The 25,935-nt window shown below is 41.2% G+C and overlaps 1 protein-coding gene across 2 annotated transcripts in view; it reads left to right on the plus strand.

Moving 5' to 3' along the window:
• The window catches only part of tbc1d22a (TBC1 domain family, member 22a), a 198,895-nt gene that overhangs the window by 113,339 nt on the left and 59,621 nt on the right, over positions 1–25,935 (plus strand). For both annotated transcript variants that reach the window (XM_049567332.1, XM_049567331.1), the window contains exons 11-12: positions 9,598–9,673; positions 24,195–24,322. In XM_049567332.1, the coding sequence (XP_049423289.1) occupies positions 9,598–9,673; positions 24,195–24,322 (204 nt within the window). The remainder of the gene's footprint in view (positions 1–9,597; positions 9,674–24,194; positions 24,323–25,935) is intronic.

Raw genomic sequence — 25,935 nt, forward strand, 5'->3', positions numbered from 1 at the left:
ATAGATCCCAATGTTAAAATGCCCAACATTACAGCAGAAATAAACATGTTTACAGTCTGGGTCTATGGCTCATGACAACTGTAGGGGGGTGAATTTTCTTTAAACTCGCCCAGTTACATTTTATTAGACTTAAAGTCAGGCATATTTAGGCGTGGGGCGACTTGAGTGATAGGCTGTCTCAATGCAATGCGTTGCTTCAGTCGAGTCAGATTCACCCCTCACTCCTCCACAGCTCCACCCCTTTGTCCGAATTTGGTCACTTGTGGCTCCAAAAATACCAAGATGGTGACGGCTGAAATGCCAAACTCAAGACTTCATAACAGGAGTCCACAAACCAGTGAGTGTTGTCACAGTAGCTAGGTCCATTATTTTATACAGTCTGTGGTTTCGTGCTAAGTAGCAAATGTTAGAATGCTGACACACTAAACTAGGATGCTGAACATGATGAACATTATACCTGTTTAGTATTAGCATTTAGCTCAAAACTCTGCAACTTCTATGTAGAACTTCACAGAGCTGTCATATTTTTGGTCAGTACCCAAAAAAACTTTAGGTTTGAAACCCAGCCCTGCTCAGGTTTCTATTTACTAACCCTATTTTTAGTCCTTTGCCATCAACTTCACCAGTTGTCCCACTGTGTCTCAAACTTGAGTACTACTTTACCTTTGTGTGCTGCCAATACACATTAAAGTTTGCTGCCCTCAAACTAGGCCAGAGATGTTCACACAAAAACACTTGAAAGCAACAGAATGAAATCTGGCCAATCCTCCTGTAGCTCTGAACAACCATAATTGTCTCCACCTTTGTCTACGCCTTATCTCAGCCTGTCATCTCTCTCATGCAATCACTTTCTGCTCCTCTCACACACACATACACACACCGAATGACAGATCGTTGCCCTGTCCTTCAGTTTATTGTCTGCCCTTTATCTTGACCTGTCATCTCTCCCTCTTTCTCTCTCTTCTCTGTCCTTACGTCTCTTTCTCTCTCTCACACGTTCACATACCCATCGCAGCATTGTTGTGTTGGCTCTGTCCAACTCGCTGATAGACATCCGGTGCCACAATAGGAGGCAATCTTAGTCCAGCGTGGAGCTATTGTTGTCTCTAATAGAATGGACTGAGAGGTGAAGAGGAGCTATTGATTCAGCTGACTGAGAGGGAGAGAGGGAGACGGAGTGAACAAAGAAGAAGAGAACGAGAGGCTGTTGACACCTGGCCGCGAAAGAGAGACACTGATTTCGTGTTTGTGCGCCGCGTGTCTGCTCGCTCATGTGGGTGAAACGGGCCAGTTGCACTTACTTGCTGGGTCAGATGTAGCGGATGGACAGATGGCGGGAGAAGAGGAGAATGTATGAATAATGAAGGAGTGAGAGTTGATTTCCTCCTGTTGCCTCAGCTGATCAAAGATCCGACATATAGGATTTGACAAAGAGAGGAAGTGAGTGAGGGCGGGCATAAGAAGGGAGAAAATAGAAAACGGGATAAAGGAATAAAGCAGGCGAGAGGTGGAGAGAAGGAAAGGAGTGTTATGGAGAAGAAGGGAGGAGGTGAGGTAAAAAGAGAAAAATGAAAGAAAAGATATAAATATGCAGAAGAAGCGGAGAAAGATCAGAACAATGAGAACATTTATATTAATGTCTTACCCACGTCATAAATGCTTCTCAAGGAAAAAAAACTGATCTGACTAAACAACAATCAGTCACAGAATAAAATCCAGTGCAGCATGGAACAAAATGAAACACCAGGGAACAAAACAAAGCAGAAGACACATAATAGCATGTTCACAACACTTAGTCAAGTCTAGCCTCATTAGCACCACCAAAGTGATGAAAATAGACGAGGAAATGGAGAGCAGAAGGTGGCAGAGGAGAAGAGCGAGAGATTGATAAAGGAAAAAATGAGACAGAGACGGGAAGAAGTTGAAGGATTCAAATGAAAAAGTAGAGAGGAACAGAGCAAGTTTTAGACTGAAATAAGATAGAAACACAGAAAATGTGGGAATTCAATTAAAATAGGAGAGGGTAAAAGAAGGAGTACAAGGAGAAGTGAGAAAGAGAGGGGGTGGTAGAGGATGGAAGAAGAGATATAACTGGGGAACAGAGGTAAGAATCTGAAAGCACAGACAAGAGTCCTCAAAACCTCCTGACCCTCAAATGCATTACCGTCTTTTTTTTTTTTTTTTTTTTTACATCTGGTTGTGGTTACATGTGCAAGTCCTTTTGCTTTTAGAAAAATAAAAGTAGAAAAACCACAGTAGCACAAAAGAATTATATTAAAAAACAAGTCTTTATCATAAAAACTGACCTAAATGAAACAATGAAAGAACATATTCTTAAAGTCTAGATCAGGGGTGTCAAATTAATTTTAGTTCACGGACCACATACAGCCCAATTTTATCTCAAGTGTACCGGACCAGTAAAACCACTGCATAATAACCTATAAATATCAACCCCTTCAAATTTTTCTTTCATTCTGAAAAGGGGAAGTATTGAAATAGAAGATTAAGTCATCCCTTGCCTTACAATCTCGTGTTTTGTCAGTGCCTCAGCAGTGGGGCACCACTAATATTGTTTAAAGACAGAAGTCTGATCCAGATTCTTTTGTACTGAAGCTGCTGGTTGACAATACTTAGCACAATACTCAATATCTTTAAATATGACCATAGAAAGTACTTTGTGGAAAGCCTCTCCTGAAACCTCTCAGCCTTCACATGTGCATCAACATGAGGTGTTCAAATTCATCTAGAGGGCCAGATTAGACCCTTTGGCGGGAGCGGTTCTAGGCCCTTGGCCGTATATTTGACACCTAGATGGATACTGTTGATAGATGGATAGATTTTCTGCCCCTTGCTTCATGCTATTCAACTCAGTTGGTGATGCAAAGAAACCAGAGAACATAGATGTCAACAATGAGAAATTTAAAAACATTCAATAAATCTGCTTTGCACGTTCTATTTCAAGGGTGCTACATTTAGAGGGATCTTAAAAGATGACAATGTTTCAGTTTGAGTGATAAATTTCAGTTCTTTAACTTTGGCTCTGTTGAAACCTGGTTATCAACAGGCACCTTGGGTGATTTGATCACAAGTGGACAGCTCTCACTTCAAGTTTAAATTGAGACATTGTGATCCAATCACTTGAACCACTTGACAAGGTGGTCTAGGATGCATTTGACCGCATATCTTTTCTTTTGTAAACCCTAATGCATTCTCATGTGTCTCCAACAATGTTTCTTTAGTGCAGAGCATGGTGGTTGTTTTGGTGAAAGCAAGCTAACACTCTATAACTTGCCCATTTTATGATGAGTTGGATGAATTTTTGCATCACGATCCACTGTGTTTTGCTTCAGAAGGAGACATGTTGGATTCTTCTCATAGTGGTATCTCCAGCTGTATTGACACAACTGCTAAACCCCAGTTCAGACCAAAGATTCACAAGGAGATGGGTTGAAACTTGAAACTACTTGCAATGCGCTGGTCCTCTGAAAACCTGCCAGTTTACACCAATGCGACAAAACAAGATGGTGTATCGTCTTTGTAGCAACAACTCTCTGTACTTCTGTTCTAATTTCCAGCTTGTCAGGCTTATTTTGCAGCTGAATATAATTAAATAATTTTAATTAATTAAAATATGAATGAGGATACTGATAGTGAGATACTTGCTATAGTTGCATTTCTAGTTGTGATGAAACAGAGAAAAACAAACAAACAAACAACCTGAGCTTCAGATGAACCATATTTATAAAAAATACGCCACAACAATTTAAATTATCTGCACTGATTAATCAGTAAATGAGTGTTTGTGTTAGATGCATACATACTGTACAGCGAGCAACAGCAGCGACCCACTGTCCAACACCGAGACACTGTGAGGACTGAGGCCAACATATGTGTCAACAGCCGCGGGGATGTAAATGAGGATGGAGGCTGTGGTCAGAATGCCACAACAAACAAACTCGCCGTCTGTGGACAGTTTGACTTGGCCAGCGGACTTCACTACAAGCTGATAGGCTGTTGAAACAGGTGACATGCCTTACATTCTAAAACCAGCGGCTGGCGAATTGACAAGCTGAGGCACCACCATCAGCCGCCTTCAGTACAGTTGAAACGGGCCAGTTCACGCCTCTGCAACTTTTTTCTGTGACGTTTTAGAACAGTTTTGTCTTGTTGCGAATCTTTGGGCTTAACATGAGGATGTAATAACTTTGCGCAGGGCCCTCTGACCTTCTAGCATTGGTAACGTAGGCAGTATGAAATGTGTCAGCCGAAGACACATGATAGACACAGGTGTGAACGGCCATGTGTCTTGACTGTCCACTTTTGTTCGGCTCATAGAAACACATGTTAATACCAGGTGTTAACAGGCTCTTTGTCTCCTCAGTCATCTAATTATCTCACCGCTCTCCTGTTCATTCCATTCAGACCAGACATACCGCTGTTTATTTTGCCAGAAAATAAAAGTATAACTCTCCATGTGGCAGGGTATGTTTCACTGGTAAGATATAAAAAGCAACGGGATGGAAATATAAACGCTAAAAAACCAAAACAGACTATATTGAATCACCAATGCTCAAGAAATGACGAGTCATACCTTTAACAACAACAAACTTTGTGCTCCGTACAAGCAATCATTTTACAGGTTGAGGGGTGAGATTGTGACAGACATATAGATAGTTAAAGAGATGGAGATGAGCAAGAATGTGAAGTCAGCCAGACAGAAAGATATGAAATGAACAAAGTGCGAGACATACTGTAGCTGTGTAAGACCAAGAGACAAAATAAAGAGGGAGAATAAGTGTGAGAATAAAACTGATTGAAAAGCAATAAAGAGACTGACGGAGAATAAAGAAGAAAGAGAATGTGAGCAATTGTTATGAGTAGAGAGGATTTGAGTAGCACGTATAGAACTGAGGTATAGAAATGCTACAAGACAGACAGAGAGAAAGAGAGAAGGGCAGTTGATTAAAGCCAGCAGCTTCAATAATGCAAATGTAATTACTTGCACTGGCCCCACACTAGCTTAGCACCTAACCACATTAACACCTGGGTGGTGAAAGGGGAGAGAGCCAGAGAGGTGGAGAACCTCGTGACGTAATATGGAGACAGTGTACAAATATAGTATTGACAAATAACAAGGGTAGAACAGAGGAGATGATGGGAGATGGAGCAGAAATGTGTGAATCCAAAAACAGTGTTGGAGAAGAGATGGATACGTAACCTGACAGGTGTCTTTGGGGAAAACAAGGTAAAAACAAAAAAAGAAGTCCACAAAAATGAGTCATTTCTACTCTTCAATTAATGTCAGTAAAGTACAGTAGTTTACTGTAGCTTTAAGAACTGAAGATATGAGTTTCTGAAGCTTTCTTGGTCATGATGTACTTTATCTCATTCGATCATCTTCAAAACACGTACATGTGCACCCAATCAGTTGGTGAAATGGCCTGTAAAGAGTGAAAGTTCACAGGCTGTAGACAGTCTTATCTAAGCTTCTTGGGTTTGCTGCAGTATTGTTTTGATATCAGACTAAGATGCCTTGATGTTGTGGTCTACCCTATAACGGATTTTTGAGACTTATATTGATATTTGGGAGTGAAAAAAGCCAGAAACATTTACAGTATGCCAGATGTAATTTACTAAAACACAAATACTCTTTCAACTAAATACATTTTTAATTGTGTCTAAGATATATACTGAATGAGACATTTTACAGTTAAAACTTGTCTGCACTCTGGTCAACAAGCGTCATTTCTAAATCACGTTAGACTTAGTTGGAATTTCTGTGCTGCAATAATTTGATACCTAGAAGCCAACATACACACCCATACCAATATCATAGATGGGCAAGAGTACTCGAGTACTTGATTAGGACATCAGTATTCGTTCAACATACAGAGTAATCACGCTCAGCCCCCCGACGCACTCTGTTTTTCATGAGACTGCTGCTGCAGGAGTGTGAGCTCCACCAAGGACAGTTAGTGAGAGTCTGTCTGCACAAACACTCAAAACCACAGTGGCAGGGCTAACTGTTAGCATCACACAGCCAATGTTACTTAATGCAGTGACTCCCTACTGGTCCAGCCACGGGGTGCAGATTTCTTATTGGTTCAAGATCCACACAGTTTAATACGTTCAGCATCATGCTTGTGTTCGGCCATGTCGTTGAGCTAGTTAGCGGTCTCTGTCAAGTAGCTGTCCATTTATCACTCACTCTGCAGCAGGAAATGGCACTTTAAAATAAAAGCTATGTGCCAAAAAATCATTGTACTTAAAAAAAAAAAAAAAAAAAAAAAAAAAAGTGCTGTTTACAAACCAGACACGTTTGCGAGACACTTGCGACCACCTGCAACCCACTTTTGGACTGCAACCCATTAGTTTGGAACCACTGACCTAATGGTTTCTCACAGGTTTGATAACAGAATTGAGATGTTTCAGTGTTGGTGTGAGTTTCTTATGATCGTTAAACAAGGTGTCAGATGTTAGTCACTGCTGCTGTGTTAGCTTGGTACTTCAGTGCTGTGTGTAACCTATGTAACAGCAGCAACAGAAAGTTTACTGATTTTTCTCATGTAGAATTTATGGTTTAATAGGCTAATTGAAGGCTGGTTGTTAATTAATTCGATTTCCAATTGCACTTTTTTCCATTGTTGGCCAATTTACATTTGTATTCTAACATTAGATTTTCTTTTGCAAATACTTGAGTACTCTATAATAATTTAATGTGAGTTCTCGAATATGGAAATTACTTAAAATGCCCATCCCTAACTAATATATAAGCTGATATCATCTGATGTATCTCCCTGTCCAGTTCAACAATCTGGCTGTAGTTTATGTACTTGTTTAAGATAGACTTGACAAGCAGGAAGACGAAGTATTGATGCATTAGAGGCTATGGAGGGATGAAAGAAGTGTGAGATATCATAGATGAAGGAATAAAAAAAAAATGCAGGCGAGAATGCGGTTTCTACCCTGCCAGCCACTGATGAACTCAGGAGGACACATACGCCTTGGTTCTGCTGAACCTGAAGGACAACTGGAGCTGTTTACTGCTAAATGACTTCTCCCACCCCACCCTCACCCTCTCTCTTTCTTTCTCTCTCCTCTCTTTCTCCTTCTCATTTTCTCCCTTCATCTCTCTCCCTCTCTCCATCTGTTGGATAGTTTGCCACATCAGCTGTTCTCCAGCCACGCTGAAATGACCCCTCAAGGAAACGTAATCCTCGTTGGTGTGTGTGTGTTTGAGTGTACACGCACACATAAAATGCTTATGCACTGTTCTCACATGTATTGTATTCTGCAAGTTCAACCGACCGACACTGCCCACTCTTGTGATCATATTCAGGTTCATTTACTGTCGTCATATCCTAAAATATTTTCAATACATCATGTTATATATAAAAGTGTCAAAATGTTTGATGTCGGGAGCGTCAGTCATAGTTCAGTCATCTCTTCTCGATTCAGAAGACAAGCTTGTTATGAAATCTCTTGGTTAACTAGCTAAACTGTCTTTGACTAAAGCTGATACCTTGCATGATGCTGGTTGCCTTCACTATGACTGTTTTTTATTGCTACTGTGGCTTGTCTACTGGCTAGCGACATCTAGCAAGCAAATAGCATGGAGAGCCTGCAGTCGCCTTACTGCCCGCTCCATCAGAGCTGGTTGACCAAAATTGAACATTAAGATAAAACATCTCAAAATGCCCGACCTGTCTGTCTTATCAAATCCTTGTGTGGGAATTAGTCGTATGTGGGAGCTCATGTTTTAATTGCTCTGGCAGATGCGTCTGATACCGCTTTGCTTTGGACATATGTCCAGCGGCCTGAGATGTGCCGGCCAATCACAACCATTTATCTACTACTAGATGTGTTTTGGACGAAGAGCGTAACGAGAAACGCCATTGAGTCAGTTTCAAAAACAACCAAGCTGATGTGCGACTTTCTATTGAAGCCGCAATTGTGTTCGTGTTAGTTAAACAAATTGAATGGTAAATTTGCACTAAAATTTTAAAAATCAACTGCACTAAAGCCTTTCTTTAAAAGACAGATGTCTTCTGACAGGATTTGGCAAAAGTTTAATATACCAACTCATAAAACGTTTTCATTTTACTGTTGCGTTATTTGTTCCCACCCACTTTGTGCAAAGTCCCAACCAAATGTTTCATGATTGGCCAGCTAAACCAGGTGGACCTGGTAACTGGTTACTCTGCACTGTTACATGTTGATACCCACATCATTTGAGCATTGAAAATTAACTAAGACATTCAGATTCATTCACATTTTTGATTTCGTCTGACAGTGTCGTCAGAGTGTCACAGTGTTTTTTAAAAAGTTAAAACGTTTTGGAAATGTAGCACTTTTCTTGGACTCAGTGAAGCAAATTAAAACTTAAATTTAAACTTAGATTTTAAAACCATTTAGGACAATGCAAGGCATGGTGTCCATTTCCCTACATTTGGCCTTACATGTGAGCAGAGATGAGCAATATATGATGATACCATGTATCACGAAAAACAACACCAGCAGTTAGTTGATCTTGGTGAATTTGTCTAGAATTGTCTAGAAGCACCCAGAGACTGCTGGGTGACCAACTATTTAAGAAACTCTCCAAAAGAAAACATAAGAGATCTTAATCATTCATTGGCATATTTCATATCATAAGATGTGATGCCATTACAAATAGTTAAATTGCCTTGTTTGAGTGTTTTTCCACAAACAAGGATGTTCCCTTAAAAGAAGTGTGTCTTGTGACATTATGCAGTCCAGATTAAATACAGTATCTATTTGAAGGGGACTGTGGTGAAATAAAAGCCTTCAGCTCTTTGGAATATATATTTTTTTCCAACACTTCATGCCAAATAAGAGGCCGGCGCCCATTCACGGCTCATCCATTATGTTCTTAGAGCCACATTCACAGTCAGCACTCTACTTTGTCTTCAGGGCCACAGCCGCACCTGTTTTGTCATGCCAGTGTTCGTTAGGCGGCCTATTTCCTCTATTTGCTGTTTTTAAAGATGCCTCAGGCTTTGTGTGAGGTGTGAAATGGGCCCTGGCAAACGCTTCAAATCTTTAATGGCCACTGCACTTTTCTGAAAATGAATCTTCAAAGTGAAAATGTGAGATTTCAAACCCTTTCGCGTGTGCGCTGTGATACACCGACACTTGGGCCAAGTGGCTGCAAAACGTCAACGTGAAACTAATCGTGTTAGTTTTCTCAACAAGGGATCAATTTCACAGCTTGTCTGAGAAATTACAGAGAAATGTGACAAATATTCCTGTAATAAAAATATCTGCTTGATCTCCTTAGCTCTTGTTTTTATTGCTTTTCCGTGCTCTTTTTGTTATGTGGTCATTTCATGTTCACAGCAGTATTATCCACTTACCAGTGTGACCTTCGCACTGCTTGTTGTTGCTTGTAATGATTTATCTATAGCGTTTGAAGCCTATTTCAGTCCTTTATTCCTGCATTCGTTCACTTTGGGAGTCAGCAAAATGCTCAAAGTATAAAAAATACACATTGCAGACTAGCTGTTGTAGGTTTTTCCACCGTTGTAGATAGAGCCTTGGTCCATATTGACTCTGTCTGATTTTCTTTATCCTCAGGACAACTATACATTTGCCCAGCCAGGCATCCAGAGGAAAGTCAAGGCCCTGGAGGAGCTGGTCAGCAGGATTGATGGTGAGTCATCTGCCTTGCCTCCATCCATCCATCCTTCCACCCATCCATAAAGTACTTTCTGCTCACAGCTCTGCCATTTGGACTTGATTTCCATTTACTCCTTATTGTCTTTCCTGTTGCCTCTCTTCTCTTCTCTCTGTATTAGCCATCTTTTCTCATTTCTTCTGTCTTCTCCCTCCTACACCAACCATTCATGCAAACACAAAAGTACACTCCAATTTACTATCCTCTGCATGGCTGTCTGCTTTACGATGGACATGCAGGACAATGGGCTTCACTTAAGTGTTTTCTTATTTTCATCTTAAAGTATTTTGGGAAAACCAAGGAAATTAACAACTCAGTGAAAGTATTTTATTTTGTTCTATGTGGGCTTAAAGTTGTAGTTGGTTACATTTATACAACAAAGTTTTTGTCATATTTCATGAAACTCTACTACATCCACACAGACAGTAGTACATGAGACAGATAATGCTCTTTCACACATACACTGCAAACCTGAAATTATTTTGACCTTACCTGGAGGAGCTTAAAATCAATCAGTCAAATCAGACACCAAACTGACCTTGCCAGCTACCTTGTACAAAGTCTGTGTATTGTCCGATTGAGCCCATGTGGGAATAGAGCAAGTAACTGTCTGGAGAATTCACAGCAAACGAGTGGGCATTTCTTTTATGCAGTTCATGGAAAACTGGAAGAAAACAGCTATCAGTGGGTAAAAAAGAAGGGTCATTTACACAAAGACAGAAACGAAAAAGAATGGCTGGAGAGATGAAGAGATTCTGTCAGCAAGGCCAGACGCCGTCATTGTCCGACATATTCATGGAACAGCAAGAGACTCTGTTGTTTCTGTTGACTAAATTATGAACCAGCTACGTGACCGCAGTGTAATCTGTCTTCTGCATGCTCTATCTAGGTGCCACCCCTCACTAAAACCAAGCAGAGTATTTCCCAGACGTCATCCAGAGTTCTGTTAAGAAAGTCATGTTCCTCTGCTTCCTCGTAGTGCCCCTGTTGGCATATGCAGGAATCCATTGCACGTCAGCAAAACAACCAGTCAGGGCTAGGAATACTCTAACACAGCAGTCAATCATGTTTATGTTTATTTTATTTAGAAAGGGACCGTGCACATTAATCAACATAACGACTTAAGTCACGTAAATGTGCCAGATTTATCCTACAGTCTAATTTTCATCTGCAGCGCGTGGCAGGTTGATGGTATGCTATCATGTCAGTCACTGTAGGTGAACTTCAGTCAAACCGACAAACTAGGCGGCGCCAATTAAATACAAATCAAGATTGTGTTACTGCACTGCCTGTTTTTTGTCTCTAATGTTTCCAGCAACATATTTTAGTGTACTGTTTAGCTGTGAATTGAGAAAGTTTATGACCCGGCTGCCATTTTGGAAACAGTCAAGCCAAAGCAAAGCACCGGCTGGAGCAAACTTCTCATTTTACAGCTAAACAGTGCACTTAAATCATTTCTGAACACATTTGAAGTGAGAAAAGGCAACGTAGAAACATAATCTTGATTCATTTTTGTTCAGTGCTGCCTAGTTTGACAGTTTGACAGCAGTTCATGAACAGCGGTCAACATGATTGACAGCTGCGTCAGAGACTCCTCGGCTCTGATTGGTTGCTTCTGTTCAGCCACGGTGGAGTCACGCAAATACTGTTGGAAGCAAAACAAGTGAGAGGAGGAACATGATTTTTTTTTTTTTTTTTTTTTTAACTGTATCTGTTTCACGTGCTACTGTCTGGATTAAATGACAGTTTAAGTTTAATATGACAAAAAATGTTTTTATTTTTTTAAAGTTACCAACTGTAGCTTTAAATTTGTAACAAACTATGTCAGGCTTTTGCGTATATCACTTAAAATGTTGTTGCTGCCTATAAATATTTTGGAAACGAGAATATTGATTAGACTGAGAAAGTCGGGTGTGAACTCGTACACTTACTTGTACATGTAGAGAGGAGGAAGTGGGCAGTGGCCACACTTGTCCCTTATGTATGTTATAAAGTTTGAGGTGATGTGTTCTCTGCCAGGCAGCAGGAATGTGAAAAAAAAAAAATCATGTCACTTCAGAAAAATTGCCTTAATGAGGATTTTTTTTTTTTTTTACACTTGCAGTTTTCTTAACACTTCCCTGATAGTTTGAATTCATGTGTTAGAACCAGATACACACCAGGAAGTCACATTTGCTTTCACGCCTCGATTCTTCCACGGCTTGTAATTACATGATGCCGAGATCTCTGATTTTCATTCCACTCGGCTGTCGGGGGGGAAAGTGTACGTGTTGGTGATTATTAGTGCAAAACAACAGGCTGCTGAGGGCTGGGAGTTAATGTATGCACGCTGGGTGTACTCATACACAACACCTTAGTGTTAATTAGCAGTGCTGCTTTTTCTTCTGTTTCCTCCTTCTCTTTTTCATACTCACAGAGCAGTAAATGTGCGGGTGCAGTTTGACTGGTTTTCAGTCCTCACCTTTGTGTCTTAAAACGAGCATGTGGCGTCCGTCGCGGCCCACAATGCAGTGTGCACAACGAGGTCTTATCAAAGCAAGCCTTTTGCACAATGGTCATGTTCTTGGCTAACCTTGGTGCTGTCCGACCATCCTGTCACCCGCTCCGTCAGCCAGAGGGAGGGGAAGGACTCACCCGCTGCATCCAAATGGATGGAGAGAGAGTGCATACGTGTGTGTGCGGGAGTGTGAATGTCAGAGAAAGTTAGTCGGCGTATGCAGGCCTGTCTGTTCGCATGTGTGACCGTGACGGAGTAAACTTGTCCATAGAGAGGTCAAGTGTGTGAGAGCGTCTGTGTGTGAGTGTGTGTAAAAGACATACTGTAAGTGTACACTGGATTGTATGGGTCTTCTCTATGTTTAGAAAAACAAAATAAAGAAGCAGAGTTCTCCCCAGCTCCGCCACACCCGGGCAAAGACATAAAAAATGACTCAACATTTTTTTACTGTATCTTATTCCATAAGTGCCCTGTCATCATAGTTGGGGCAGAGCCATTTTATACCTCGCTAGCTTGACATTACCACCTCTAATGAGATCACAGATAGCTTTTATCTTGTGTTACAGGATTGTTTTTCGCCCCGCTGTCGACATAGCATCTGTTTTGGGAACAATGGCCTCTCATCTCTTCCAAAATTACCTATCAGCGCTTATCAGCTGCGGGGTTATCCAGAGTGTTGTGTCGTTGGATAAAGGGCGGGGTCCTGTCTCCTCACAACAGGCAGATGTTTTAGTGACTGGTACTCACTCCTAATAGAAATCCCTAGTTGGAAAATCAGATTTTATGATTATTTTTATTGTTTTTCCTCCTGTGTTAATGTTTTTTTCTATGTTTCTTTTGAGATTACCAATTCATTACATTACAGGCACTAACTGTACTTAATCTTGCAGCTCATTAATTTTTGATTTGTTGAACAAAATTTGGAGCAAAATAGACAAATCTATTATTCTCCATTAGAGCGAGCTAGTAACCTTCCAAAAAAGGCCAGGGAAAATGCTCTAGCTGTTGCTATGGGTGTTGTGTTTCATCAGTGTATCAGCTGGGTATCTGATACAGGGGCATTAGTAGTTGACGGGGCGTTTGTCGAGCCAATGGGAGGAGAGAAAAGGATGGCGGGAAGGAGGGAGTTTGGGATGTTTTTTGACCTCAGCACAGTGTTTTTAATTGCGTTACTGTTTGCAGAACAGTGTCAGTGAGGATAGGACATTGCTGATCTGTCTGTCTCGCAGCACTCTCTGTCACCTTCTTCAAAACAACTGCATGTAGCTCCTCCTATATATCTGTCAGGCAGAGGGAAACACACATATACTGGTCATCCACAGAGAGGAGAAGAAAGATGATGTACAGTTTTTATGACCGAATCCCCACCAGCCATTACCTGCTATATCTTTTAGCACAGTGGGTGAGGAAGAAAAAAAGACTCTGGATTTGTGCCACGAAGTCACAGCCGTTTTTTTAACAATGGTCTTCTTCTCCTCCCCATTTTCTTTCCCTCTAACCTAACTTTCTGTTTTCTGAAAGACTCCCTCCAGCCTTTTAAAGACACATTTGATGATAGAAACAATAGTGTGAGAGCGCAACATAAGGGTTGAAATGGAGAGCCGAAGTGAATATTAACAGCAAGCAGTTTATTGCTAAACACAGTGAAATTAACTTACAGTGAATGAAGCTTGGCTTCAGGGTAAACCAAAGGCCAAAATAATAAACAAAACAAAACCACCCTCAACCCAAGTTCTGCCTAATCCCTGACAAACATAAGTAACAAACCAAAAGACAGCACTAGGCCTGACTCCTTATGCTTAACAAAACACAAGGAAATGGTGTTTACAAAATATACAAAAGACATTAATGTTAAAGCTAAGGCTAAGCATAGGCTAACACACACAGAAGATATCAAAGCAAGCTGTGCAAGGAAAAGATCAAGTCTTCAGCCGACACATCAGCAAACTTACACAGGCATGGATTATCTGAGCTCACTGCTTCAGAAAAAAAAACAATTTAACAAAGTTTTACAATGTTCAACAAAATTTGGAATTGGAAGGTAGATATGTATGGCTGCAGCCACATTCAGTTAAAGCCTAAACGACACTTTCCTACAAATGTGCCCACCACCAATACAAGATAAACCCACAAACACAGCGGTTAGTTGGACCCTACTACAATGCAACAGTTGTAGTGAATAAATGTGAGGCCAAACATAGCAATAATACACTTTATTCATTTAAAGCTGATTCACCGTCGCTCTGCAGCTCATTAATGGACGACCACACAAAGTCATTACTACTTTTACTGGAAGATCTGTACCTCCACCACCTCTGCATTAGCTTAAAGTCACGTGTGGACACCAACTAAAGTTGATTTCTCACCTGAAGATCCGATCTCCAGAGCTATGACATGCCAGGCAATATCTTTTTGACCACTGTCTTCATAATGATGGGATTGTGGGTCGTTTAGCTCAAGATTATTCTCAACCTCAACAACGAGTCTTTCCTTATCCATTCTTCCTCACACACAAGACACAGCAACAGCTACAGAGTTCTCTTTGCATCCCTGTTGAGGAGAGGAGTCGAGCTGCTATAGGAACAGAGAAAAAGAGCTGCTACGGGAGCTGGCATTTACAAGCGAGAGCGAGTTGGGGAAAATGTATTTAATTCCGAGGGGCGCCAAGGCTGGAAATAGGACAGTGGTGTGAAGTGCCATTGGACAGTGCATCCAGGAGCGGTGACATGCATCTAGCTGCTGCCAGTGTGGGGAAGGGGTGTATTTTTTGTATTTTTTGGCACACAGTGTTCGCCGCCGGTGTGTTTTGGCCTTAAACCTAACCTTAACAGCCTCTCTGTCAACCTAACACTTCAAAGCTATACATTAACTTCATCAGGGCCTCTGGACTAAAGAGCGAAGGGGCTGATCATATAGGTTTTGGTGAGTCATGTAGCTGGTGGGCAGGTCATGTCGCTGCTCCAGCCGCAGCTATACCTACTCTGTCAGTGTCGACCCTCAGAGTCACCTCAGAAAACCCTGGATGTAAAACAGACCAGCCCCCAAATCAGCCAATCCAAGCTGGAAACCGGCACTTTAGGAATACACAGACCCTCACAGAAAAAGAGAGCTCTCACTCTCCTTTAAAAACAGTACTTACACCACACAGAAATATAAAATTTAAATACAACTGGTTGTAACAAATGAAGTGATATACCCAGGGAAATATAATGATTGGCTGTGTCAATTAAAACTGCATGACTTCGAGAGTCTAAAGGCACCGGTAAACCACAAGGTGTCCAGGGTAAGGTTTGATAACCATAATATCACAAGTTTAACTTCTTGAATGGCTGCAAAACAAACAAACAAAAAACTACCTTTCCCTCTAGTGTTATGTCTGTGGTTGCTTTGCCAAAGGTGCTTCATCCTCAGCTCAGTCAACCTTTCCAGTCAAAGCTAGAACATACTTTTATGATCAAACATTTTCTGCAGGTGTTCTCTGGAAATTCCATTTTTATTTGTTTCCTGTGATGCCTATAGTGTCAGCTTTAATTAAACCTGAAGTAAGGAGGCCAAAAAAAGCTGCGGGATGTGTTGAAAATTCTAAAAATCAAAGCTGTTCATTTCTTTACTTTGTTATATTCAGTGTAAAACAGCGGCTGACATTGTTGGAGGTCTTTTACTTTGAAACTTCTTTGTTGCTCTCTGCACTCGCCCCTCCCTCAGCCTCCCTCACACTGTAATTATCCCGCTTGTAATAAATGACGCTAACTCCCATTAGCCTTGCTTGACGCTAGCATGTGTACCTCCTCATAAGACAAGCCACTTTGTCGCCGTGCCTGTAATGTTCCCCTGATCTCTTTATCTCTCCCTTATCTCTTTCTGTGTATTTGTTGCATGCAAGTGCATTAGCACAAGTTCATCAACATGCAAATTGCCCAAAGGTGAATTTATTTATGCAAATGAGAGGACGCACTGGCAGCGCACGCTCTGAATTGTGTAAAAAGGCTGGTAGCGGGATTGTGAGACTGTATTGCATAATGTAAAGCAGGAAAAAGGCTACAGTAAGATAATTTGCCTCTCTGTCGCAGCACTTGCTTCCTGAAGTGGCGATTCATTTTGTGTGCATGACAGTCTGTGTACATTGACCATCCTGTTTGTTTAACTGGGGACGCATTGGTATATAAATTTACACTTACTACTCAGAGGATGTATTGTGCTTTTCTGAAGAATTTTAAAGTCATGCCATTTTTTTTTAAAGCTGTGTAGAGTTCAGGTTCAGGCCCGCTCCTGTGTCTTTTAGCCACGCCCTGAGGTCAATTACACCATCTTTCCCTGTCTTACCACACAGTCCTCCACAATCTTCAGACATCACCCCGACTATGTTCATGCACTGTGCTCTCTCTGCCTCACAGCAATGTGACATAGTTAACATTCTGCACGTTGCAGGTTTTCAGTCATTTTGCATTCATTTATTTAAAGAAATTCACAGATGTCGAACACTGAAGTCTTTCTTTCAAAGGTTCTACAACAAAGTTTTAGGAAAATGTGAAAGTTATGTCACTACAGTGCCTCTTTTATCCCTTTGGGTCTCTTTGATTTTAAATTCTGACAGGTTATGGGGTTTTCTTACTCTTGGCTGCTGCATATCTGGGGTGGGATTCCTGCGTTACATGGCATTTCTTATGTTTGTTATGCTAATTTACTATTCTTAAGAGCATGCCCTCATTCACAGCAGCCAGTATTTATTATGTCTATGGACGTCATTTACAGTTTAATGAACTTGAAAGCATCATTTAAGATGTGGCGCTCAGTTTCTTACATAATATACATGTATGAGGTGTTTTCATGCACCAGGTTCTACATAAACATTGTCCTGAGAGACATAAATAACAAAGAGAACCATTGTTGATGTGTGAAAAATGCACCCACACTATATGTACACTGACACCATTAAAACCTATCTGATCCCACAGTTGCTGCAGTCTCCCTCGGGCAATCAGTAATAATGTGTGACCTTGTGGTTGTTTATAGTGTGAGAGGAATAAATAAGCAAGCACTCGTACTTGCCTTGGTTACTAAGCTTTTTCATGTTTACCTGTTTGAGCTGTGTCCCGCCGGAGTTTCTCTTTGTGTGACAGACAAATGAATAAACAGAGATATATTCATAGAAACCCAAATCTGTTTACGCACAATATTGTAAACACACATTTGCTACTATTTATATACAGTAATGCAGTGGCTGAGAATTGCATGATAATACAGACACAGCAGAAAACCAAATAAAGCATTCACTATAGTAGAATTTCTAATGTATTTTTGCTGCATGGAAAAGTATCTCTAAACACCTCCCCTAAATAGCGATCTTCCAACTATATCTTAGCAACCTTAACTAGAGGATGTTAGATGGTGATACTTGGAAATAGTTTAGAGTTATTTATTCATTCATTTCTGCAACCGCTTATCCTGGCACAGGGTAGCAAGTGTGCTGGAGCCTATCCCGTCTGACATTAGGCAAGAGGCGGGGTACACCCTGGACAGGTCGCCAGACTATCACAGGGCTGACAGATGGAGACAGACAACCATTCATGCTCACATTCAATTCTGTGGACAGTGGGTGGCACTGTGGAGCAGTGGTCAGCGTGGGTTTTCTCCAGGTGCTCCGGTTTCCTCCCACAGTCCAAAGACATGCAGGTTAATTGGTGACTCTAAATTGGCCATAGATGTGAATGTGAGCGTGAATGGTTGTCTGTCTCTATAGCCTTCTTTGTGAATTGTGCGAATTTGCAGGAAAGCCCAATCAGTCTTTTTTCAGCATTGGCAATATAAAAACAAAATCGGGGAGTGTGGCAAATTGTCGCCTACCTACTTTCTACTACCTACTACCTACTAGTTTCTGTCAGGTTTGCGTTTCTCTCTTGCTACTAGCTGCTCGCTAATTCCTGCTATCAGCTGTTTCCTGTTTATCCACCGCCAGTGGTTCGCATGTGCGGCATCATCAACAGCTCCTCCCGTAGTGGAAGGCTGCCTCGGTCTGTTTAAACTAAAAAGGGTTGTGCCAATATGAGTACCCTACGAGGTGGAAAACTGGGCGCGTTGGATCAACTCTCCTTTCTGCCTCTGTGTGTATAAAAGCTTGCAGCTTGCCTGCAAAACGGCCCAACATTCGCGGAAAATCTGGCAGTGTAAAAGGAGCTTGATTGTCAGCCCTGTGATAGTCTGGCAACCTATCCAGGGTGTACCCCGCCTCTTGCCCAATGTCAGCTGGGATAGGCTCCAGCCCCCCCGGGACCCCCAACAGGATAAGTTGTCACGAAAAATGAATGATCGACTGTGGGGAGAATATGCAATCTCTGCACAGAAGGGCTCACAGAAGTTTGGAGTTACGTGTTCTTTTATTTCTGGCCATTTCCAGAACCTAAAAAAAAACAACCCAAAATTGTAAGAAATGGATTAAATGGTGTGGTCATCTGCTCTAGAGTAAATACAGTCCAGCATTTCTTGCTAACTAGCCAACTACCTTCAGTAGTAGCCAAGTGCAACATCCAGGGCCGAAAAATAAAGTCATCCTTAAAGTGCCAAACGCTGCAGTTCCTCAAATGGCCACTTGAGGCTCACTCCAAAAGTAAGTCAATCCCCATAGACCGTCATATAAGATTGCTCAACTTTACAGCAGAAATAAACATATTCACAGCCTGGTCCAAAACGGTTTGGCATCTATAGCTAATTTTCCCGTTCATGTCAACTGTACCGAGGGTGATCTTTATATAACTCATAATTTTTTTAAGGCTAAAAGTTGCGCATGATTAACGCATGCATTTAGTGACAGGCTGTTTGCTCATATTTATATATAAGATGCTCCACAGGGTTCTTGTTATAAAATAAGTCAGCTTGACACATAATCAAGTGGAACCTGTTGCCTGCTTTATATCTATAGTATGATTTATTTAAATCTGTGCTGAAGCAGGCAAGAAGAGTAAAAGTAATGAGAAATGATTAAAGATCACAGTGAGATGGCGGCATTCTCTTTTTATATATACAGTATATTTACAAAGACGGAGCGATGGGAATACGTTGCAGTGAAAGAATAAGCAAATAACAAGAATAGATTCAAATAAAGCAGAGAGAGCACACTGAGTAAAAATGCTGATAGGAAGCAGTCCGTAGGAGAGTGAAGGAGAAATGTAACTGTAATTACGTTTTGGACCAAGGAGAGCATGAAGTCAGGCAGAAGTGGCTTCATCAGCAGAATCGTAGGAGCCTCTCACTAGTCACTGTATGACCTCTGACCTCCTGCTGTCCACCCGCACTCCACCAGCCATGGGCTACAGTCCACTGTGGGGAGCCAACTAGCTGACACCATGGCCTCTGTTCCTAAACTTTAACCAGCAGTAGGAGGGAAGACAAGACTCATCAGTCAATCATTGTCTACGAGAGATGTCATCCTCAACCTCCCTCAGCCCCCATAACTACGCTACCCAGCATGCCGAGCTCAGTGCCAGCTGGACAGCCGCCCTCGGTTGAAAAGTTCCATGTTTGGGGGTTTTATTCCTGTTGTTTTTTGTTTGGTTTTATGATTCTGAATTTCTCTCCTCTCTCCTCTCCCACTGCGATAACTCGCCCTGACAAACGACTCTCCCTCCCTCCCACCCCTCCGCCGAGCGACTCTTCCTCTCCGTGTGTTTGGTGAAGTCGCTAATATTAGGCAGAGCAAGTTCATTAGTGTAATTTAACATTGTCTAAAGTTGTTCCACTCTCTCCCTCTCTGTTTGGCAGCTAGCTAAGATCTGTCACCATGATGCATTCGCCGTTAATGAGCTTGCCTTGTTTATGCTTTTACAGCAGCATGTGATAATTAAACTGCAGAGACGAGTGTGAAATAATCACTTTGTGTTTACTTCACGCTCTGCTCATGCCGTGGTGCTTGTGCAAAACTGTCATACGTGCATGTGTGACCAGTGGAAGACAGGTGTCATTCAAGCGCTTCCTGCACTAAGCGCTAATGTGTGTGTTCTTGACTCAAAATAACTGACATGATTTTTCGCCAGTTAAAGCTTTATTAGAGCTTCCTATCAGTGTGTGTGTGTGTGTGTGTGTGTGTGTGTGTGCATGTGTGTGCTTGTCAGTCAGCCCTGATTAAGAGCACAGAGTGTGAGAGAGGAGGATGCTATAGTTCCTCCCTAACTGGCTTTTCTCATAGATTCTCTGACAGCTCTTTAATTACAGCTCTATTATGAAATGTGTGTGTGTGCCTGTGTGTGTGAGGGAGAGAATGAGTGTCATGGGTTTGATGACTATGAAATAGGGACTCGCTGAATACTGAGTGGTATTTTTAATCTTTTGTTATGTAAAGAAGCCTAAAACAAACATTTATCAAGTACAGAGAAAGGAACAAAGGCAGTGTCACAGCCTCATATGCAGCAAATTTCCAGCTGACATTTCTGCTCCTCATCCATTCTCGTTGGTGAGTGTTAATGTCAGACCGCCATGCCATGACACCGACACCGACGCCGACGTTTGAACTCCACATCAAGAACATATTGAGATCCCCAGATGCAAAGTATGCTCCTCTCTCTGTGTGCTTTGTCGGAAGTGAGAACGCAATCTCAACCAATTACAGGAGGGGAAAACAAAGCATATTTGTGTATAGCGAGACAGATGTGGACATCTAACGGCCAGCTGACGTTTATGTTCGGAAAGTCAAGCCTAACACAACAAACTGAGTGGAAAGCGCATCCCTGACTGATGACTATATTTCTACTCAGCTGTTTCTCGGTGTGCTCTCAGCTGTTATTGATAACAGGGAAGTTAAGGTAATGCGCACAGAAAAATCCATCATACCTACCTTACAATAAATCTGCTGCTATATATTCTATTTTTCCAAAAGCAAGAATAGATACATAGCTTATTCCTCTCTGACACGTGATGGTGACATGTTCCCTCATCACGGTATACAGATACTAGAAAGGTATCGCAATATCCTGCCATTGAAAACCATACAATACCCCATGTTGCTGGTACCAGTGCTTTAAGAATGTGTTTTACTAAGAGCTGTATTTCCTGTGATATGCTGTGAGTTGCGTCAATGTGCAACAGCCACACAGTGTCTGCAGGGCTCACTCTGGGCAAGTAAGCTGTGTGTTCGGGCAATGCCTGATGCAGCTGTCTGATCAGGCAAGTGCAAATTAAACGTTATGGCTACTCTAATGTTATCTAGAGCTTTTCCAGCTGAGCTGCATGCATGAGTCTATCTCATCACCAGGAGTATAACAGGACTGATGAGAAAGATCTGACCGACTGGACGCTGTAGAAGTTAACTCTGAGGTCTTTGATGTCATATACGACATAACTTTACTAACATTAAATATCTCTGGAATGCTGCATGTGAGAGACTTACTTTTTATTTGGCCCAGAACCTAACACTTAACATTGTGCTGTTCCAACGAGGACCCTTTCAGAAGCTTTGAAATCCAGCCTTGAATTGAAGTGTCTTTTTGGAGACTTTGCAAAATAAATCCATGATGATTAACTCCACACTGACTTTCTTCAGTGATTATTTATCTGTTTTTCTTTGTTGAAAACAGTTACTTTTGTTGTTAGCCTTTCACGATGCCTAGGTTGAGTCTGTTGACCAATCAGAGGCTGTGTTTCTGACTGTGTGGGCGATATTTGGCGAACATTCGTGCACATTTCATTTTTTTATTTTTTGAATTGATAAAAAAAATATAGAATTCTATGTTCCGTTACTTTCTTTCTTTGCCTCAAGATGTTTTAGACTTTTGCCTTGGTATCGTGTCAGTATCAGTATCGAGATATTTACGCAGGTATTGTATCGAATTTGGAATTTTGATATTGTGACCTCACCACAATGAACATTGCCATTGTTGTTTATGTCTGGCGCTGGAAAAACATGCATTCAAACTAGGGATGTTCCTGGCGACTAATTTCCCTGTTGACTAACTGAAAATTTTGATTAAGACTAGTCCACTAGTCTAAAAAAGGGAAACACTCAGAAAACAGTCAAAATTTAGCTCAATTTATTGTTAAGTAGTCGAAACATTGTCCCCAAAGATATCGTGTGCATTAAGAGCCCTTGCACGTCGGATTTTTATTGTCCCTGAAGTACGAGATACTTTGCGCCATGTATGAATGTGAACATGACGGCAACTCAGGCAAAAGTTAAACACTGAAATAACATCTAAAATAAATAAATTGCCTCTGAAATGTGGGGCACAATAAATCTTGCAGATTATCCGACAGAAATAATAGCGATTCACTTTAAAGTTAATAAAACCACATCTAAATTATGATTAAATTTTGGCTGAAATGAGAGACGGCTAACAAAAAATACAATATCTCAAAAAGATAAATTGCTGCTAATTTCATTTTCTAGATCAAAGTACTGCCAAACCGCGCTGGTTTTGCGAAAGGACATCTCTCCATTTGCCCACCGTGCTGTTTTAAAACTGCAGTCTACTCAAGCATTACCGCGAGGAGGGTGACTGTTGTCTGACGGCTCTGTAGCCCCCACTAGTGGCAAGCGGCTGCATGACAGTTAAGCGGCCTTGTAAATAAATAAAACACTAATTGGTCTAGCCGACTAATATTTCTGGTGCTGATTAGCGTCCGTCCCTAATTCAAACCAAAGGTGCATTAAACCTCTGAGAAAAACCGCTTCAAACACATACACTACTTACTCCTGTTTGACTGCTATTTGCTAAAAGCTACAGTACCCAGCTGTTTGAGAAAATTATTAAGCCTTTTTTTTTTGTTCGTTTTTTGAAATAAAAATATATATTCGTGACCTTGTGAAAAACTTCAATCTATCTTTTATGGTGACATCTTGAGAGATGGAAAAGAAATCAGTATTGCCAGCCTTACCTTTCAAGTTTGAACGACAGGAACTTGATTTATTCTGCTCTTCCTTCTGCCAAATTCTTGATGCCACAGTAACGACAGGTTACTAAATTCTCTGTCCAATAAACCAGCAATTTATTGAGTTAATGCGACATGTTTATAAGTCTACCACTCCATCTAAGTGACAGCCTAAATTAACTAAACACAGATTTACAGTAAAGGCACTTTAGGACATGATTCATATTCCAGAGGAGGGTAATCAAATATTTACTATTTTCCCCCTAACTACATCCATATTAGCTATTGTCAAATTGCTATTTTCATGTAATCATGTGAGAATGTTAAACAGAGGGTATGAGGCTTAACAGGAAATGCAGCATACATTCTAAAATAGAAAGTTTCTGTTGTGACAGGGTTTGAATTATGCTAGGATCCATGTATCCCTGGTAAGAGCAGTTTTTTTAATTCACACTGTTGTGTAGTGGAAGAAAAATCACACACATCTGTGCTTTTTATAAGATTAAAATGAGCCTGTGCAATATAAAAATCATCATGCTTCTCCCTGATAAAGATGAATAGTCACAATTTTATTAAAAACGCCACAGGGGTTTCGCTCAGATTGACCTTGTTTGACAGAGATAAACAAAAATACAGTTTTAATCAGCTCCTAGTGAAAGCAATAAGGACATAATAAACACACTCCGTATCTTACGTAAATCGGCTGCCTGTCCTCACCTCTGGATGCTCGCGACCTCCAGTGAGCGCACACGGTTTCTCACTGGACTGACATGCAATTGCTTCGGAGCTTTATTTAACTACGAATACACTCCCTTTACTCATCTTGGTTTGGTGTGTAGCTTTTCTTTGACAATTCTGATAGCTCCGTAATTGCATCTCTATTATGAGGAGAAGGGGCCGTGTTCGTGATGGCTGTGCGTGCGTGTGACACTGACTGCAGTAGTTATTAACACAGACGGCAGCTATGAAGGAATCTGTCTATCTACACGCTTGTCACTGTCTCCACCGCTGTAGCCAGATCCCTAAAGGGATTACTCAGCTCTGCTATTTTCTTTTGCTTGTTTACACAAAGCAGTCGAACTTTAATCTATGTGGGATATTGTGTTTAAACAAGAAATGTGATTATTATTCTTATTTTTTTGACAGAGTCTGTGCACCGCCACATGCAGCAGTACGAGGTGGAGTACCTGCAGTTTGCCTTCCGCTGGATGAACAACCTCCTGATGAGGGAGCTGCCACTACGCTGCACGATCAGACTGTGGGACACCTACCAGGTAAACACACACACACACACACTCAGCAAAAGCTACTGTGCTTTTTGTAATCTGTCCATTTCTATCTATGTGGCTCTGCATGGGATCTCAGAAACAGGGATATTCTCTGATAATGACATCTATGATTGCCTTCAGAAGTGGTTTCTTTTGTAATTCCCACCATTATATCCTCGCCAACCTGAGCGGCGTGATGCAACATAACTCCGATATTTACTTTTTCATCATGGTATTCAATTATGACAGCTTTCTCTGTGGTAGTCTTAATTATACAGATCTTATAATACAGCCTAACTATGCCGCTCAGCCTCATCACACAGCCGCACCTCTGACAAATTTACACTTCAGTGGTTAGTTTAACAGGGAGAGTTGATTTGTTCGGAAAAAGAAAGGTTTAAAAAATAAGCGAAGAAGATATTTTGGGTGAGGGATTGTAAAGGATTAGTCGATTTGGTAATGAAACAAAGATGTCAGTGGCCTCTTTCATGCATGAAACAAAAGTTTTTGCTATTTAACTTATGGTTTAATTTTATGGCTGCTCTGTTCTTTTGTTTGAGCATGTGTGTGTGTATGTCAAAGTAAAGCCTATTACTGTGTTGACCTAGATGTGTAAATGTGAGAGAGCAGGATCTTAATCCCACTCAAACACATCTGGACCTGCTCACTCCGCTGCCCCTTCACATTTACACACAGATTAATAGGCCGCACCTACAGTTACATCAGATTGTTAACCTCACTTGGCATTGTCAATAACACCTAATGGTACTATTGATTCAGTGGAGTGTGTGTGAGTGCTGGAGCATGTGTGGATAGCCCAAGGCTTGAGCTGAGTACATATTATACGGGATTTCCCAGTTGATGTAGAGGTTGAGAGTGTAAGACATGCAATCACAGTGTTTGATTAGATGAGAGGAGAGAAGGAGCATGAAGATGAACGAAGAGCTTGGGGTGGAGTTTAAAATGAACTCCTCAACTGTGGTCACTTCCAACTGATAGTTGGTTTCACAAACATATGTATGTATGTATGTAACAGTGTCTGCAGCTGTCTGCCCAAGTTTCTCTTCCTACAGCTTTTTGTCAGCATCTTTATCATCAGTCATACTCATTTTTTGTTTAAACAGGATTACATAAAATGCAGATGATCCTTGTCATATTGACTCGTCGATGTTTGCTTAGCTCAAAACCTGCCATTCCCACAGCACTGAAGCCACTGTGAGCCCTTTTTAGACTGGTATTAACATGCGTCTTTGGCGATTGGATCACAAGTGGACAGCTCCATGTCTGTCTGTTTGCACCTGGCATTAGAATGCATCTCTGCATGTGTCTCAATGACCATGACCAGAAAGGTCATTAGTCAGCAACATTTCAACAGTCGCTTGGTCGCAAAAACAAACGAAAACTCTATTAGGAGCTGTGTTGTGTCAGAATAAATCAAAACCTATATGACTGGACCATGTGGGAGTTTAATTTGAAAGGACGGACACAGGAAGTGACCACGCTCAGCAGTCAGACAGGAGTCCCGTTAATTTCCAGGGCTGGTACCTGCAGTTATTCCACAGGCTAGTTAATAACATGTCGGGCAGGAAATCCAAAGTGTGGGATCATTTTGAGAAGGT

Source organism: Epinephelus fuscoguttatus, linkage group LG22, assembly GCF_011397635.1.
Source record: "Epinephelus fuscoguttatus linkage group LG22, E.fuscoguttatus.final_Chr_v1".
Taxonomy (NCBI): Eukaryota; Metazoa; Chordata; class Actinopteri; order Perciformes; family Serranidae; genus Epinephelus; species Epinephelus fuscoguttatus.